The sequence below is a fragment of the Phoca vitulina genome, unplaced genomic scaffold (genome assembly GCF_004348235.1).
Source record: "Phoca vitulina isolate PV1807 unplaced genomic scaffold, GSC_HSeal_1.0 scaffold8, whole genome shotgun sequence".
Classification (NCBI taxonomy): Eukaryota; Metazoa; Chordata; class Mammalia; order Carnivora; family Phocidae; genus Phoca; species Phoca vitulina.
Genome location: NW_022589711.1, coordinates 71,082,827 through 71,096,936, shown reverse-complemented (window position 1 = coordinate 71,096,936; position 14,110 = coordinate 71,082,827). Strand labels below are relative to the sequence as shown.

The following is a 14,110-nucleotide window of genomic DNA, read 5'->3' as shown; positions in this document are numbered from 1 at the left end:
CATCTGAACCATCCAGGCGCCCCAAGCATCTGTATTTACAGTTCTGTATTATGCTATCTTAAGATTTCTAATTCAGAGCATTTCAACTCGTTTTTTCTATCTTAATTTTAAATGGTAAACCCAGTGCTACATCTGCTTTAAAATATGAGTTTAGAAACCTAATGGACTCTTTCTACCAGTATATTAACTATCGCTGTGGAATATTAATGACTAATAGACAATATGTATAATAGTGATTGACTTACTTAACCAGAATTACACAGGTCAACTAGATTTGGTCTTATGGAACCTCTTAGTTTGTTTAGAAAAAGTATTAATATAAAAACCATTGGATTAAAGATTAATGGGGAGGGGCGCCTGGGTGACTCAGTTCGTTAAGCCTCTGACTCTGATTTCAGCTCAGGTCATGATCTCAGGGTTAGGAGATCAGCCCCACCTTAGTTCAGTGCTGGGCGTGGAGCCTGCTTAAGATTCTCTCTCTCCCTCTCCTTCTGCCCTCTCCCCCTCTAAAAAAAAGATTAATGGGGAAGATATTCTTGTGGTTGCAAAGTGTCCCTTTTAGAGCATCTATGAAAGTAAGTAAAATGTACCTTTACAATGAAGAGAAGAAACAATCACTGCCTTTAACAGGGTGGTTGAACTGGGAGTCAGCAATCTGACATTTGTTTATCTGTTGATGTGATACAAGCAATACATATCACCTATATATTATTTTTGCCAAAAATATTTGATACTGATTCTAATGAGGAAACAGACAAATCCGGAATGTAGGACATAATATAAGACAACTGCCTGGACTCTTTTAAAAAAAAAATCAACATCACAAAGAATAAACAACAGCAAATATGGCAGCATGACCATTTCAGCATACATTCATGAGACAAAAAAGGTATAGCAACCAAAGGCAATGCTTGAGTCTTGATTGGATCCTGGAGAGAAAAAGAAAGCTATGAAAGATACTTTGAGGGCAAACAGGGCTATTTGCATTTGAGCTGTCTATCAGATGATATTGAATTAATGTTGATTTTCTAAGACATGGTAATGGTATTAGGGTTAAGTAGAATTAGGGGAAACGCCCTTAATCTAAGGCAGTGAGTGGATACTTAGGTGTTTAAGGGTGAAGTGTTATATCTGCAACTTACTTTTAAATGATGCAGACGTAAAAAAGGCATGTGTATAGAGAGGAAAGCAAATGCGGCATAATGTTAGATATTGGTAAGTCTACGTGAAGGATGCAGCTGTTTATTATTCTGTTCTTTCAACTTTTCTGTGGGCTTAAGATTTTTCAAAATTAACGGTTGGGGGAAATTTTTTTTTTTTTAATTTTATTTATTTTACTTTTGTAAGAGAGTGAGAGAGTGAGCATGAGCGGGGGCTGGGGGCAGAGGGGGCAGAGGGAGAAGCAGACTCCCCCACTATTCAGGGAGCCCAATTCGGGACTTGATCCCAGGACTCTGGGATCATGACCTGAGCTGAAGGCAGACACTTAATCGACTGAGCCACCCAGGCGCCCAAAAATTGGGAAAATTAAAAGATAGAGAAGACTGAATAGTAATTTTTAATACATTTTTACTCCATGGGCTTTGTTTTCATTTAGTCCCTTGGTGAATCTATTTTATTTTTTTCACTTTCAGGTTTTTATCAGAATATTTTTTTCTTGAAGTGAATATCATGAAAAAAAATCACAGACTTAATTATAAAAAGACTTTTATTCACAGTTGCTCTTTTTTCTTTTTTTAACTTTTTATCTCTCTTTAGAATCCATCTACCGCAGAGGTGCACGCCGCTGGAGAAAGCTTTATTGTGCAAATGGCCACACTTTTCAAGCCAAGCGTTTCAACAGGGTAAACCTTAGTTTGTTAAATATTAATAATTTGAGATAACTGTTTTTTTCCTCAGTACTGTGAAAGAAAGGTAGTCTTGTTTTCCCTTTTAAAGGAGTCAGTAGGGTGACAACATTCCCAGTTTGCCTGGGGCAGTATCCCTGTTATCTTGAGGTAATTTTTAATAGCATCTCCTTTCACTCTTAATACCCCTGACTGAATTATATAGTTACCTTAGCTAAAAGAAAGTTGGCTTTTTTACTATAATTCCAGACAACCAGAAAATAAGCAAAGTTTATTTTGCAAACCTTTTAGTGTAATTTTAACTTCCACTGTTTCAAAAATAATAATTGCAAACCATTTACCTAGCTTTTACTATGTACCAGGTACTTTTCCAAATGCTTGACATCTATTGACCCATTTAATCTTTACAACAACCTTGTGAGATAGGTACTATGTATTTCTGTTCTATAGATGAAAAAGCTGAGGTGTGGGGCGGTTAAATAACTTGCCCAGGATGACACAGCTAGTAAGTGGCAGAGCCAAGGTTTGAAAGAAGTCGATTGTTTTTAACTACTCTTGATACCTACAAATACATGGACCCCATTTCCATTGTAAAAGTAGTGCCATGTTCTGAATTCATTCACGTAAATAAAAGCTACGACCCGAGGTTCCCAAAATCCTTTTCCCAGTAGCCCTGATACTTAAAAAGCTTTGAAATGAGCAAGTCACTTCAGGAATTGCTCTGAGAGCAGGGCTTTGGTTTGACCTCTGACCAGTCTGGAAGGTTTATGTTTGCTTGGGAGTCTTTGCATAGCTTTTTCTGCCTATGTTTTTCAAGTTTAATTCACTTTTACTATTTTCAATACTCTGAGTTTATGTGAAGACTAAAAATTCTTGAACTTACAACAGAAAACAACATGGTTGCAGATTTCATTCTTGCAAATAAAACTCTTTTCTGTTTATTTTTCTGTGACCATCATAGCTTTGGAAAAGTTATGTATGATGAAGGGAATTGAGTTAGAGAAGAAAGCCACTTATTTTCACTTTTTTTGTTTGTTTGTTTGAGAGAGCAAGTGAGTAGATGGGGTGGGAGGGGCAGAGGGAGAGGAAGAGAGAGAATCCCAAGCAGGTTCCACACCCAGCATGGAGCCCTGACACAGGGCTAGATTCTCACCACCCTGAGATCATGCCCTGAGCCGAGATCAAGATTCAGACACTTAAACTGACCCCTTATTTTCATTATTTTATCAGCAAACTGTTGGCAAATGATTATGACTTTTTATTTGTTAATAAAATACTGTTGAATTACTCTCTCCAGCGTGCCCACTGTGCCATCTGTACTGACCGAATATGGGGACTTGGACGTCAGGGATATAAGTGCATCAACTGCAAACTCCTGGTTCATAAGAAGTGCCACAAACTTGTCACCATCGAATGTGGGCGGCATTCTATGCCACCGGTAAGACACAACTGTCTTATTTTAATAGAACATTTTCAGTAACACTGCTAGGACAGAGGGCTAAAATACAGAGGTGGTAAGGAATCACAGTTCAACAGTGTTGTTACAGAATGTAACTTTACAGTCCAGTTGACATATTGTGAGTTTTGGAATTGTTATTATAAATTTGTTTATGGTATGTAGTTAACTTCTTAATTTAATCTGCTACAAAATCTGGTTAAATTAGGAAGAGGTAGGGAGAACTATTTAAGAGACTTTTTTCTCTTAAGATAAACTCATTAGTTTGTAGCTCTCATTGTTTTAGCATCTACACTAAACAGAGATCAGGTAAGAACAGTCAGAGGCTTCATGTTTGCTATTTAAAGTGTGCGATTACTGGGGAGTTTTTGAATTTAAAATTTTTATTTTCACTTTCTATTTTATTTTATTTCTTATTTTTTAAAGATTTTATTTATTTATTTGACAGAGACACAGTGAGAGAGGGAACACAAGCAGGGGGAAGTGTGAGAGGGAGAAGCAGGCTTCCTGCTGAGCAGGGAGCCCGATGTGGGGCTCGATGCAGGGCTCGAACCCAGCACCCTGGGATCATGACCCGAGCCGAAGGCCAGACGCTTAACGACTGAGCCACCCAGGCACCCCTCGCTTTCTATTTTAAATATGCAGTTACAACATGTTCGTAATAGAAAATATAGATAAATAAAGAAAAATTACATAAAAATCCCCCATGAGATCTACTGTCTAAAGGTAATTGTCTTCTGGTGTATATCCTTCCAGAACTTTTTCTTTGCAAATTTATATGCATAAATACTTGAAATTTTCCATATAGAAAATTTCTATATGGAAGATTTTCTATATGGAAAAATTTTAAATATTTTTGTAGATATAAAAGTATAATGAACTTCCGTATACCAGTCACCCGGCTTCAATAGGTACCAGCTCATGACCAGTCCTATTTCAGCTATGCCCCCACCCATATAACCTGCTTTCATCCTGTATTATTTTGCAACAAATCTAAAAGATAAGGACTCTTTAAAAACTAAAAAGAAAATTCCTTGTTCAATGTTCAAAATTTAATTTGCCTCATAAATGTGAAAATTTTGTTTTTACAGTTTTCATTCTGAATCAGGATCTAAATGTAGTCCATATCTGCAGTTGACTGATATGTGTCCTAGATATTTTTTAACTTACTGATTCTTCCATCTCTCTCTCTCTCTTTCCCCCACTCCTTAAAATTTAAATATAGCAGAAATTATGTTGTCATTTGAAGTGTTACAGTATTTTTCTCTTTGCTTCTTTATGGTTATGTTTAAAATGTTCCCCTGTCCTCTTTAATTTCTGTGTATTACAGTTGGATCTAGAAGTTTTGTAGATTGTTTTTGAGACTGCTTCATAGAAGGTGGAGTGTTTATCAGAATGTGCATAATGTTTGAGTCTCATTCTTTTACATAGTTTTTAACAAAAGTGAGATATATATGCTGTTTTCTAACCCATTTTTTTCACTTAACTTTATATTTTGGTCACCTTTCCATATCTATCTATATCCTTATCAATTTTAGAATAATATTTTGTTATATATCTATGTCATAATTTACTTAACCTGTTCCCCATGATTGTACATTTGAGCTGTTTTCTACATTTTCCTGTAAAGAAAATCATAAATGAACTTTCTGGTAAATAAATCTTACTATTTCCTTAAGGATCCAGAAGTAAATTATTGGCTTAAAGGATATGCATTTTTAAAAAGATCTGAATGCAGGGGCCTGGGTAGCTCAGTTAGTTAAGCATCTGCCTCTTGATTTCAGCTCAGGTCATGATCTCAGGGTTGTGAGTTCCATGCTGTGTATGGAGCCTGCTTAGGATTCCCTCTTTCCCTTTCCCTCTGTCTCCTCCCTACCCCGCCTGAAGAAAAAAAAAAAAAGATCTGGATGCATCTTTCTAAATTGTCTTCTAGAATGAGTACACCATATTTATTCATAGTATCTTCTTTGGACATTGTGAATGTAGGTTATTATTGGTGGCTCTTTGGCATTAGAATTATTTAGCTAGTTCATATAAGCTCAGGAGGGGGTTTGTCGTTAGGGAGGTGAAAGTCTCATCTTAAGGAAAAAAACAAGGCCAAAAATTGTGAACATTATTTAGGTTACTGTTGATGTTCTTGAATATTCTTTTTTTTTTAAAAAGATTTTATTTATTTATTTGACAGAGAGATAGCGAGAGAGGGGAACATAAGCAGGGGGAGTGGGAGAGGGAGAAGCAGGCTCCCCGCTGAGCAGGGAGCCCGATGCGGGGCTCCATCCCAGGACCTTGGGATCATGACCTGAGCCGAAGGCAGACGCTTAACCTACTGAGCCACCCAGGCACCCCAAGTTATATTCTTTCAAGTTTAAATTTTAATATGCTGTGTCTCGTTGAAATAATGTTTCTGAATTTATAGTGGTATTGGGATTTAGAAAGAACCCACTAAGTTACTGTGTCTTTGGAAATGTTTGCAGGAACCAATGATGCCCATAGACCAGTCATCCATGCATTCAGACCATGCACAGACAGGTAAGAATGACACTGGCAGGAACCATTGTTCATCAACAGAGTATCATTTAAAGACTTCTTTAGGTGATTCTTTAACTTAAGTTTAAAACCAGTTTTGTTCTTCCCAAATTAAAAGTTAGTTAACCCTATTTTGCAGTGGTACTGTCAGTCACAATATTTAACATATACTTTTGGCATTTTAAGAAGACAATTGTGTAAACTACAACAAATGACTCTTTTCTCTAATTCAGATAAATTTCTTCTAAGACTTTTTTTAAATTGAGCAAACCAGTTTTTTTCAACAATGAAACATACTGATTTTGTGGGTCTTGTTGAATGTTTGGGTGATCTGTTTTTATTAAAAGCTTTATTATCAGAAGTGAAATTATGTAAAAGACACAAAGATGCAGTATTGAAAATTCAAAATAGATCATGTGAGCTCAGATGTCAAATAGATACAGAACCTTAAATATATATCTGCGAAGTTTGGGGAGCAATTAACTGGGCAGAGCGTACTGATCTCAGATGAATCCAGAAAGGGAAGGTGAGGGAGTTTTTCTGGAAGGACAGAATATAGTTTCTTGTTCATGCAAGAAGCTGGTTATATGAAATGTGGGGGTTTTTTTTGCCTGAAGTAGCTTTAAGGAATAGATACCTAGAGTTCAATCTTTGTCAGTTCTTTACTTGACCTATGTGGTTTGGTAGTTAGGAACATGAGTATGAAGTATGAAGGAAGTGAGGAGTAAAAACCAAAGGCACCTATCTCTATGCCTTAGTCATATTAAAATAACTGAATAAGGTTTATAGAGTCACCCTTATAGAAGGAATTGATTAATTTGTGAAGAGGAGAAACATTTTCAAAATACCAAAAATATTTGTTAAAATCAGTACTTGGCTGCTAATTGGTTCTTGCTCTCCCCTCTCATTAAAGATTAGGATTTAACTCACGAAGACATACAATTTATTACTAGTAGACAGATACTCAATTTTAAATAACGAAAACTTATTCTGAAAAACTTAAATCATGAGAACATTTTAAGTCAAACTCAGTTAATGGGTGCTATGTTTTTCTTTTTTTTTTTTTTTTTCTTTTTTCCCCCCATGTTTGGGATTGTGTTTTCAGTAATTCCATATAATCCTTCAAGTCATGAGAGTTTGGACCAAGTTGGTGAAGAAAAGGAGGTAAGATAATTAGTTTCATTTTATATTACATCATCAGCTTTTTAATAAGACTTGACAGTTAAAAAATATGACAATTAACTTGCTTAGATTTTAAATCATAATGGTAAAATGCAGGAATGATGTTTAATGATGCTAAAGTTTTATTCTGATTTAATCTAATAATTATTAATTTCATTTAAATTAAATCTGGTGAGATAACTTCTCTTCTTTTTTTAACAAGAGAAAATAAAATTTAATAGCATACAGGGATAACTTATTTCATTTTAAGATAGCATAACCTAAAAAATATAATTAAGAATGAGGTTTAGAATACTTGGTAGTATTGTTAAGATATATTATAAATCCTTCCATCTTATGAGCTAATTGTTTATTTAAAGTATAAATGATAAGCATCTTAACTGCTATTTTTTCTATTAAACATTTGATCAGCTTTTAAAGCAATAGGTTTTTAATTAAAATGTCTAATTAAAATTTTTTTTTTTTTAAAAAAAAGCTTGTAGTAAAAAAGATTTATCATGCCTCACACCTTCGACTCCCACTTTGACTTCTGAGAGGCAACTCTTTTTAATCATTTGTAGTTGTGCCTATAATGTTTATACCTCTGTTTTTCAGTTTTCCAACTTTATATATTTTAGGCCATCAAGATTTAGTTCACAGTACCTCCCCCTTTTCCCTTCTCTTTCGTTTGATAGGTGCATTATGTTTTACTCATGGTTACCTTAAAAAAAAAAAACCCAACGTTTTATTATGGAAGATTTCAAATGTAATTAGAAGTAAACAGAGTAGTATAACAAAGCCTCTTTATCCATTACCCAGATAAAACAAATTATCAGTATACAGCCAGTGTTGTTTTGTCTACCCACTTCCTTCACTCCTGTATTACCTTGAAGCACATCTGTTGATTCCGTATTTAATCTCATATCTTAGTTTTTTGTTCTATTTAAGTCAATACCTTGACTCTCCTTTAGCTATTCCTTCTCTTTCTTCCAGCTTTCCTCTTTTACATACATATTTATTTTTACATTGCCAAGGTTGTTAACGTTTATAATCTGTCCTGCAACCGTAACTACATCTTCCGTATTTTGTTCACAAGTTGAATGAATCATTCAAAAGAAGAAATTCCTAATAATAAGGAAAGAATTCTCTATTCTTCTAGCACCATGAATTGCTAATATTTCTTTTCAATCCTTGACACTCTTTTACAGCTTTTTGTTCTTTTTGGAGTTTCTCATTGCCTTTATTGTTAATTGTTTATTGGTTTGGTTGTTTACCAAAGACTCATTTGTTTGTATCATCAAGATTTGTAATATATTTTAAAATTGAAGAATGACATACAATGAAGTACACAAACCATGAGTATATAGCTAGATGAATTTTCAGAGTGGACACTGTGTAATGACCACCGTGATCAGGAAATAGGATCTACTAATATCCCATAAGCCCATCATGTGCCTTCTCCCAGTCACTAACACCCCCTTCTCACTATGGTCTTTACACCAGAGATTAATTTTGCTTTTCCTCCAAACTTTATATGAATGGATTCATATAGTATGTAGTTTGTGTGTGTGTCTGGTTTCTTTTGCTCAATATTGTGTTTGTGAGGTTCAGTCATGTGTCATGTAGTTGTATTTCATTTATTTTCACTATTGTTTCAATTTATGTATTTTACTATTGATCCCCCCCCATTGGGATTATTATGATATGCTGTTATGAACATTCTTGTAAGTGGAGTTTGGCACACATACATAAACATTTCTGTTAGGTATATAATTAGTGGAATTCCTGAGTCATGAGTAACTGAACTTTAGTAGATAATACCAAACAGTTTTCCAAAGTGCTTGTATCAATTTATACTTTCACCAATAATGTGTGTTCGATTGGCTCCACAAATTCTGTAGAGCATTTTGTATGGTCTATCTTTTTAATTGTAGTGAATCTGTTGAATGTGTAGTGGTAGTCATTATAGTTTTTTAATGTGCATTTCCTTGCTGCACAACTTTTCATATATTTATTGGCCATTGGGTATCATTTTTAGTTAGGTGTCTTTTTTTTAAATGAGTGGTCTTTGTTGTGTTGATTTAAAGGACTTCTTTGTATTTCTTGACATTATTAGCCTTTTATCAGTTATATTTGCAAATATATTCTCCCACTCTATGGCTAGTATTTTCACCTTGTTAATGGTATCTTTTGATGAATAGATGTACTTGATTTTTAATGTAGTGAAATACATTCATCTTTTCCTTTTTGGTAGTGCTTTTGGGCCTTAAGAAATCTGTTTTTCCCAAGGTTATTGAAGATATTGAAAAGGCTGTACCTTCCCCCATTACTCTGCAAAGCTATCTCTTCATCAATTTTATGCTCATTGCATGATATAATTCTGGATTCTCTTTTATTTTTTGTTATTTTATTATTAGCAGATATCATGCTTCATGATTACTATAGCTTTATAATAAGTCTACCTAGTAAAATTCTTCTACTTTGCTGTTCTGGGGCTTATCTTGGCTACTCTTTCTGGCTTTTTGAATTTCCATGTAAATTTTAGAATCAGTTTGCTGGTTTCCACAAAATCAAGCAAATAAACCAAACCTATCAATACATTTCAGAAAAAGTGACATCTTTACAATATGAAATCTTCAAACCATAAGCATGATATATTCCTTCACTTATTTAGGTCTTCCTTAAATTCTGGCAATGTTTTATAGTGTTCAAAGTCCTTGAACTATAGGTATTGGATGTAAATGGTATTATTTTAAAATATAATTGTCTATTTAATACTGTTATATAGAAATAAGGTTTTTTTCCTAAATTGCCTTTTATCCCGACACCTTGCTACCTATTAATTCTGATAGCTTATCTATAGATAACTTTAGATTTTCTGCACGTATGATCATCTTATCAGTGAATAAGTGTCATTCCTTCCTTTTCAAATATTATAGACTTGTAGTTTTCTTGCCTTATTGAATCAGCAAGGACCTCTACAGATGACCAAAATGATGTTGAAAAGTAGTGATTAGATATCGTTGTCTTGTTATATATCTCAGAGGAAATCTAGTATTTCATCAATAAGTTTGATGTTTGCTACAGGTTTTTATTTTATAGATACCCCTTATCAAAATGAGGGAGTTTGTTTCTATTTCTAGTTTGCTAAGACTTGTGTCTTTATCATGACAAGATGTTGGATTTTATCAAAAACATTTAATGACATTTGTGGAGTTGATCATATGTAACTTTCATTAATTTTCAATTGTTGAGCCTATTTTTCATTTCTGGAATAAACTCCATGTGTGTCATGATATATAATTCTTTTATATACTGGTGGATCTGATTTGCCAATATTTAGGTTTTGTTTTTTATTTTCTTTTAAATATTAATGCGAGTCATTGACCTGTAATTTCCCTGTTTTAAATTGGATTGCCTAGTTTTGGTGTCATAAAATGATTTTGGAATTTTTTGTATTCCTAAAAAGAATTCCTATAAGATTGCATTCTTTCTTTTTCTTTTTTTTTTAAGATTTTATTTATTTATTTGACAGAGAGAGCGTACAAGCAGGGGGAGTGGGAGAGGCAGAGGGAGAAGCAGGCTCCCCACGGAGCAGGGAGCCCAATGCGGAACTCGATCCCAGGACCCTGGGATCATGACCTGATCCAAAGGCAGACGCTTAACCGACTGAACCACCCAGGCGCCCTGCATTATTTATATTTTTTAAAAAGTTCATCAGAGGGCGCCTGGGTGGCTCAGTTGGTTAAGCAACTGCCTTCGGCTCAGGTCATGATTCTGGAGTCCCGGGATCGAGTCCCACATCGGGCTCCCTGCTCAGCAGGGGGTCTGCTTCTCCCTCTGACCCTTCCCCTCTCATGCTCTCTGTCTCCCATTCTCTCTCTCAGATAAATAAATAAAATCTTTAAAAAAAAAATTAAAAAAATAAAAAAAATAAAAAGTTCATCAGAAAAGCACTCTGGGCTTGGAGTTTTCTTTTTGGGAAGGATTTTAATTCTGTAATTTATGTCTGAATAGATCTGGGACAATTTAGATATCTCTATTTTGTCTTGTGTTTATGTTATTCTTAGGAATTTGTTTAACCTAAATTTTTAGGTTTTTATTGACATAAAGTTGTCCATTTCTGAGAATATGAAATGACATCCTTTTTTATTCCTGATAAAATTTATTGTGCATTCCCTTTTTCTTCATCATTCTTGGCAGGGGGATATCCATTTATTAGTCTTTTCAGAGAACTAACTTTTGGTTCTTCTCTATTGAATGCTTATTTACTAATCTAGTGCATTGATTCCTCCTCTGATTATCTCCTTATGCTTTTTTGTCATTCACTGTAAAGTATATCTTAATCTCTATTACGATTTCTTCTTTGATCAGAGCGTAACTTTAAAGTATACTGATTTTTACATATTTGGAAAATTTTTTAACTTCTAACTTAATTCCTCTACAAATCAGAAAATGCATTGGGTGTGATTTCTGTCCTTTAAATTTTGTTGAAACTTGTTTGAACGCCAAGCACATAGGCGTTGGTATATGTTCCATACGTGTTTTCAAATACAGTATGTTTTATAGTTATTGGGTGTGGGGTTCTGTACAGGTCAGTTAGGTCAAGATTATTAACAATGTTATTCCATCTCTGTGACCTCACTGACTGCTTGCTCTTTCTCAACCACAAGGTTACATTATAGATTTGTCTGTTCCTTGTTTGTTTTGTTAGCTTTTGCTTTATATATTTGAGGCCATGTTATTAAATACATACAAATTTAGCATCATATTATCTTCTGTTGGATTAACGCTTTTTCATCATGAAATATCCCTTTCTGTTTATAGTAATGCTTTTTGCCTTAAAGTCCTTATGTTAGATAATTGCTATGTAACAAATAATCTCAAGATTTAGTGACTTAAAACAACAAGATTTATAATGTCATAGTTTCTATGGGTCAGGAATCTAAGCATGACTTATCTGAGTCCTTTGCCCCAGAATCACATACAGGTGCTGGCAAGGACTGCTTTTATCTCAAAGCTTGACTGGGGAAGAAGCCGCTTCCACACTTACCTAATTGTTGGCAGGATTCTGTTCCTTGCACGTGGGCCTCTCTGTAAGGCAGCGTACAACAAAGTAGCTTGCTTTATTTCATCAGAGCAAGTAAGCAGTAAGATCCAGAGGGAGTGAATGCTAGCAGAACAGAACTCAGTCATGTCATTCTCTTTTATAGTTCCCAGTTAACCATATTTAAAGTCTGTATATTGCCTTATCTTCTTACCATTCTGTGCTTTCTTAATCTGCTCTAATCTGATTTCTTTCACTCCTCTTTATTTATCCTTGTTACCACATCGGATTTTTATTTCTAGATTTTTGTAAATGACCCTTCTCTTGAAAAATCATTCTCCTTCAGTTTTCATAATATTTTTTTTTTTCCGATTTGTGCTTACTCGTTTTTCTTAAAATTTGCTCTTTGCTTTTCTTGATACTCTTCACTTGAGAAAATTCATACTTAATTCTTATGGGTACTTCTGTTGATTGTATGTGGAGGATTTTGCAGATATGTTTAAAAAGATTATCTTCGGTCTTCTCTATAAATTACCAGAAACCTAAGTTTTTAGTTGTAAATGAATTAAAAGGCTAATTTTCTCATTGCAAAGGAGCCTTGGTACTGTGTAGAAAAAAATGTTTTCCATTAGTTAAGCTGCCTCATGCTTGTTTTCTGTCTATAGCTTCTAAAATTATGTCTCTGAATGTGTCCTCCCATTAGTTCAGATGTCATATATCAAGCTTCCAGTAGACTCTTTAATCTTGATATCCCATTGTAGCTTGTATCTTCAGGATGAAAAAGGAAGCCTATTATCTCAACAGCTCTGTCAATCTTATCCTGTGTGCACACGTTGTTTTTCTGTCAGTAGTACCTCCCAATCTCCCGGTCATCAAAGTTAGTGTCATTTTTAAAATTCATGTATCTTCATTGCCTCCAGACCCAAAATTTGTCAGATCTTAAGATACCCTTTAACACTTCTCAGATGTCAACTTCCTATCACTATCCCTCTGACCTCAACTCATGAATTCATCCTACCTCTTGTGTAGTTAGATTATATCGTATGATGTAAGAAAAAACTATTAAGAACTTAAATCAGAAGATATTTTAAAATCATAGGTATAACCAGGTCTTAGAAATATAATGTATTATGCAAAATTCCTCTAGGTATAACTCTTTGATGTAAATGTTCTCAACAGGCAATGAATACCAGGGAAAGTGGCAAAGCTTCATCCAGTTTAGGTCTTCAGGACTTTGATTTGCTTCGGGTAATAGGTAGAGGAAGTTATGCCAAAGTACTATTGGTGCGATTGAAAAAAACAGATCGTATTTATGCAATGAAAGTTGTGAAAAAAGAGCTGGTCAACGATGATGAGGTAAGCACAATGATTTATTATTTCTGAACTGTTAAATTGGCTTAGGTGTACTATTTCAGAGAAAACCTCAATGTTTGTGTCTTATAATTTCAGTCTATTCTAAATATATGCTTCAAACAGATTACATAAGATAGATTTAATGTAATGTGATGATTACTAGATTTTTAAAAAATAAAAATCAAACCATATTATTATCAAGGGAAAGTACGGGAGCTTTGTAAAAGTTTTTTAGACCGTTTCATAATACTGAAAGATTTATTGGTGGTGTTTCTCTATTTGTATATAAGCTCTTGTTTCATGATTATCAGTGCTTTTGGTATTTAGCCTAGTTACTAATTGCGTATGTGGTAAATGAATTACTAAGAACAAATTTATCATAGTTTTGATGATAATTCAGTTTGACATAGATTTCTTCCATATTTTAAAATAGGATATTGATTGGGTACAGACGGAGAAGCATGTTTTTGAGCAGGCATCCAATCATCCTTTTCTTGTTGGGCTGCATTCTTGCTTTCAGACAGAAAGCAGGTAAGATTGAAAGATAATGGAATAATTACTGGGCTTTACACATTTTGGTATATTAGACAATGACAGCTGCTTTCTACTGTAAGCCTGAAGTGGAAGACGTGGAGATGGACACAACAGTACTATGCTTAAAATTTCCTACTACTCAGACTCCAATCAGTGACATCATTTTAACATTGGAGTGGCATTAGG

At 34.3% G+C, this 14,110-nt stretch overlaps 1 protein-coding gene across 2 annotated transcripts in view; it reads left to right on the top strand.

Moving 5' to 3' along the window:
• Positions 1-14,110, top strand: part of PRKCI (protein kinase C iota) — a 68,753-nt gene that overhangs the window by 36,479 nt on the left and 18,164 nt on the right. For both annotated transcript variants that reach the window (XM_032407231.1, XM_032407230.1), the window contains 6 exons: positions 1,759-1,844; positions 3,145-3,285; positions 5,778-5,832; positions 6,935-6,993; positions 13,217-13,393; positions 13,824-13,921. In XM_032407231.1, coding sequence (XP_032263122.1) covers positions 1,759-1,844; positions 3,145-3,285; positions 5,778-5,832; positions 6,935-6,993; positions 13,217-13,393; positions 13,824-13,921 — 616 coding nt within the window. The remainder of the gene's footprint in view (positions 1-1,758; positions 1,845-3,144; positions 3,286-5,777; positions 5,833-6,934; positions 6,994-13,216; positions 13,394-13,823; positions 13,922-14,110) is intronic.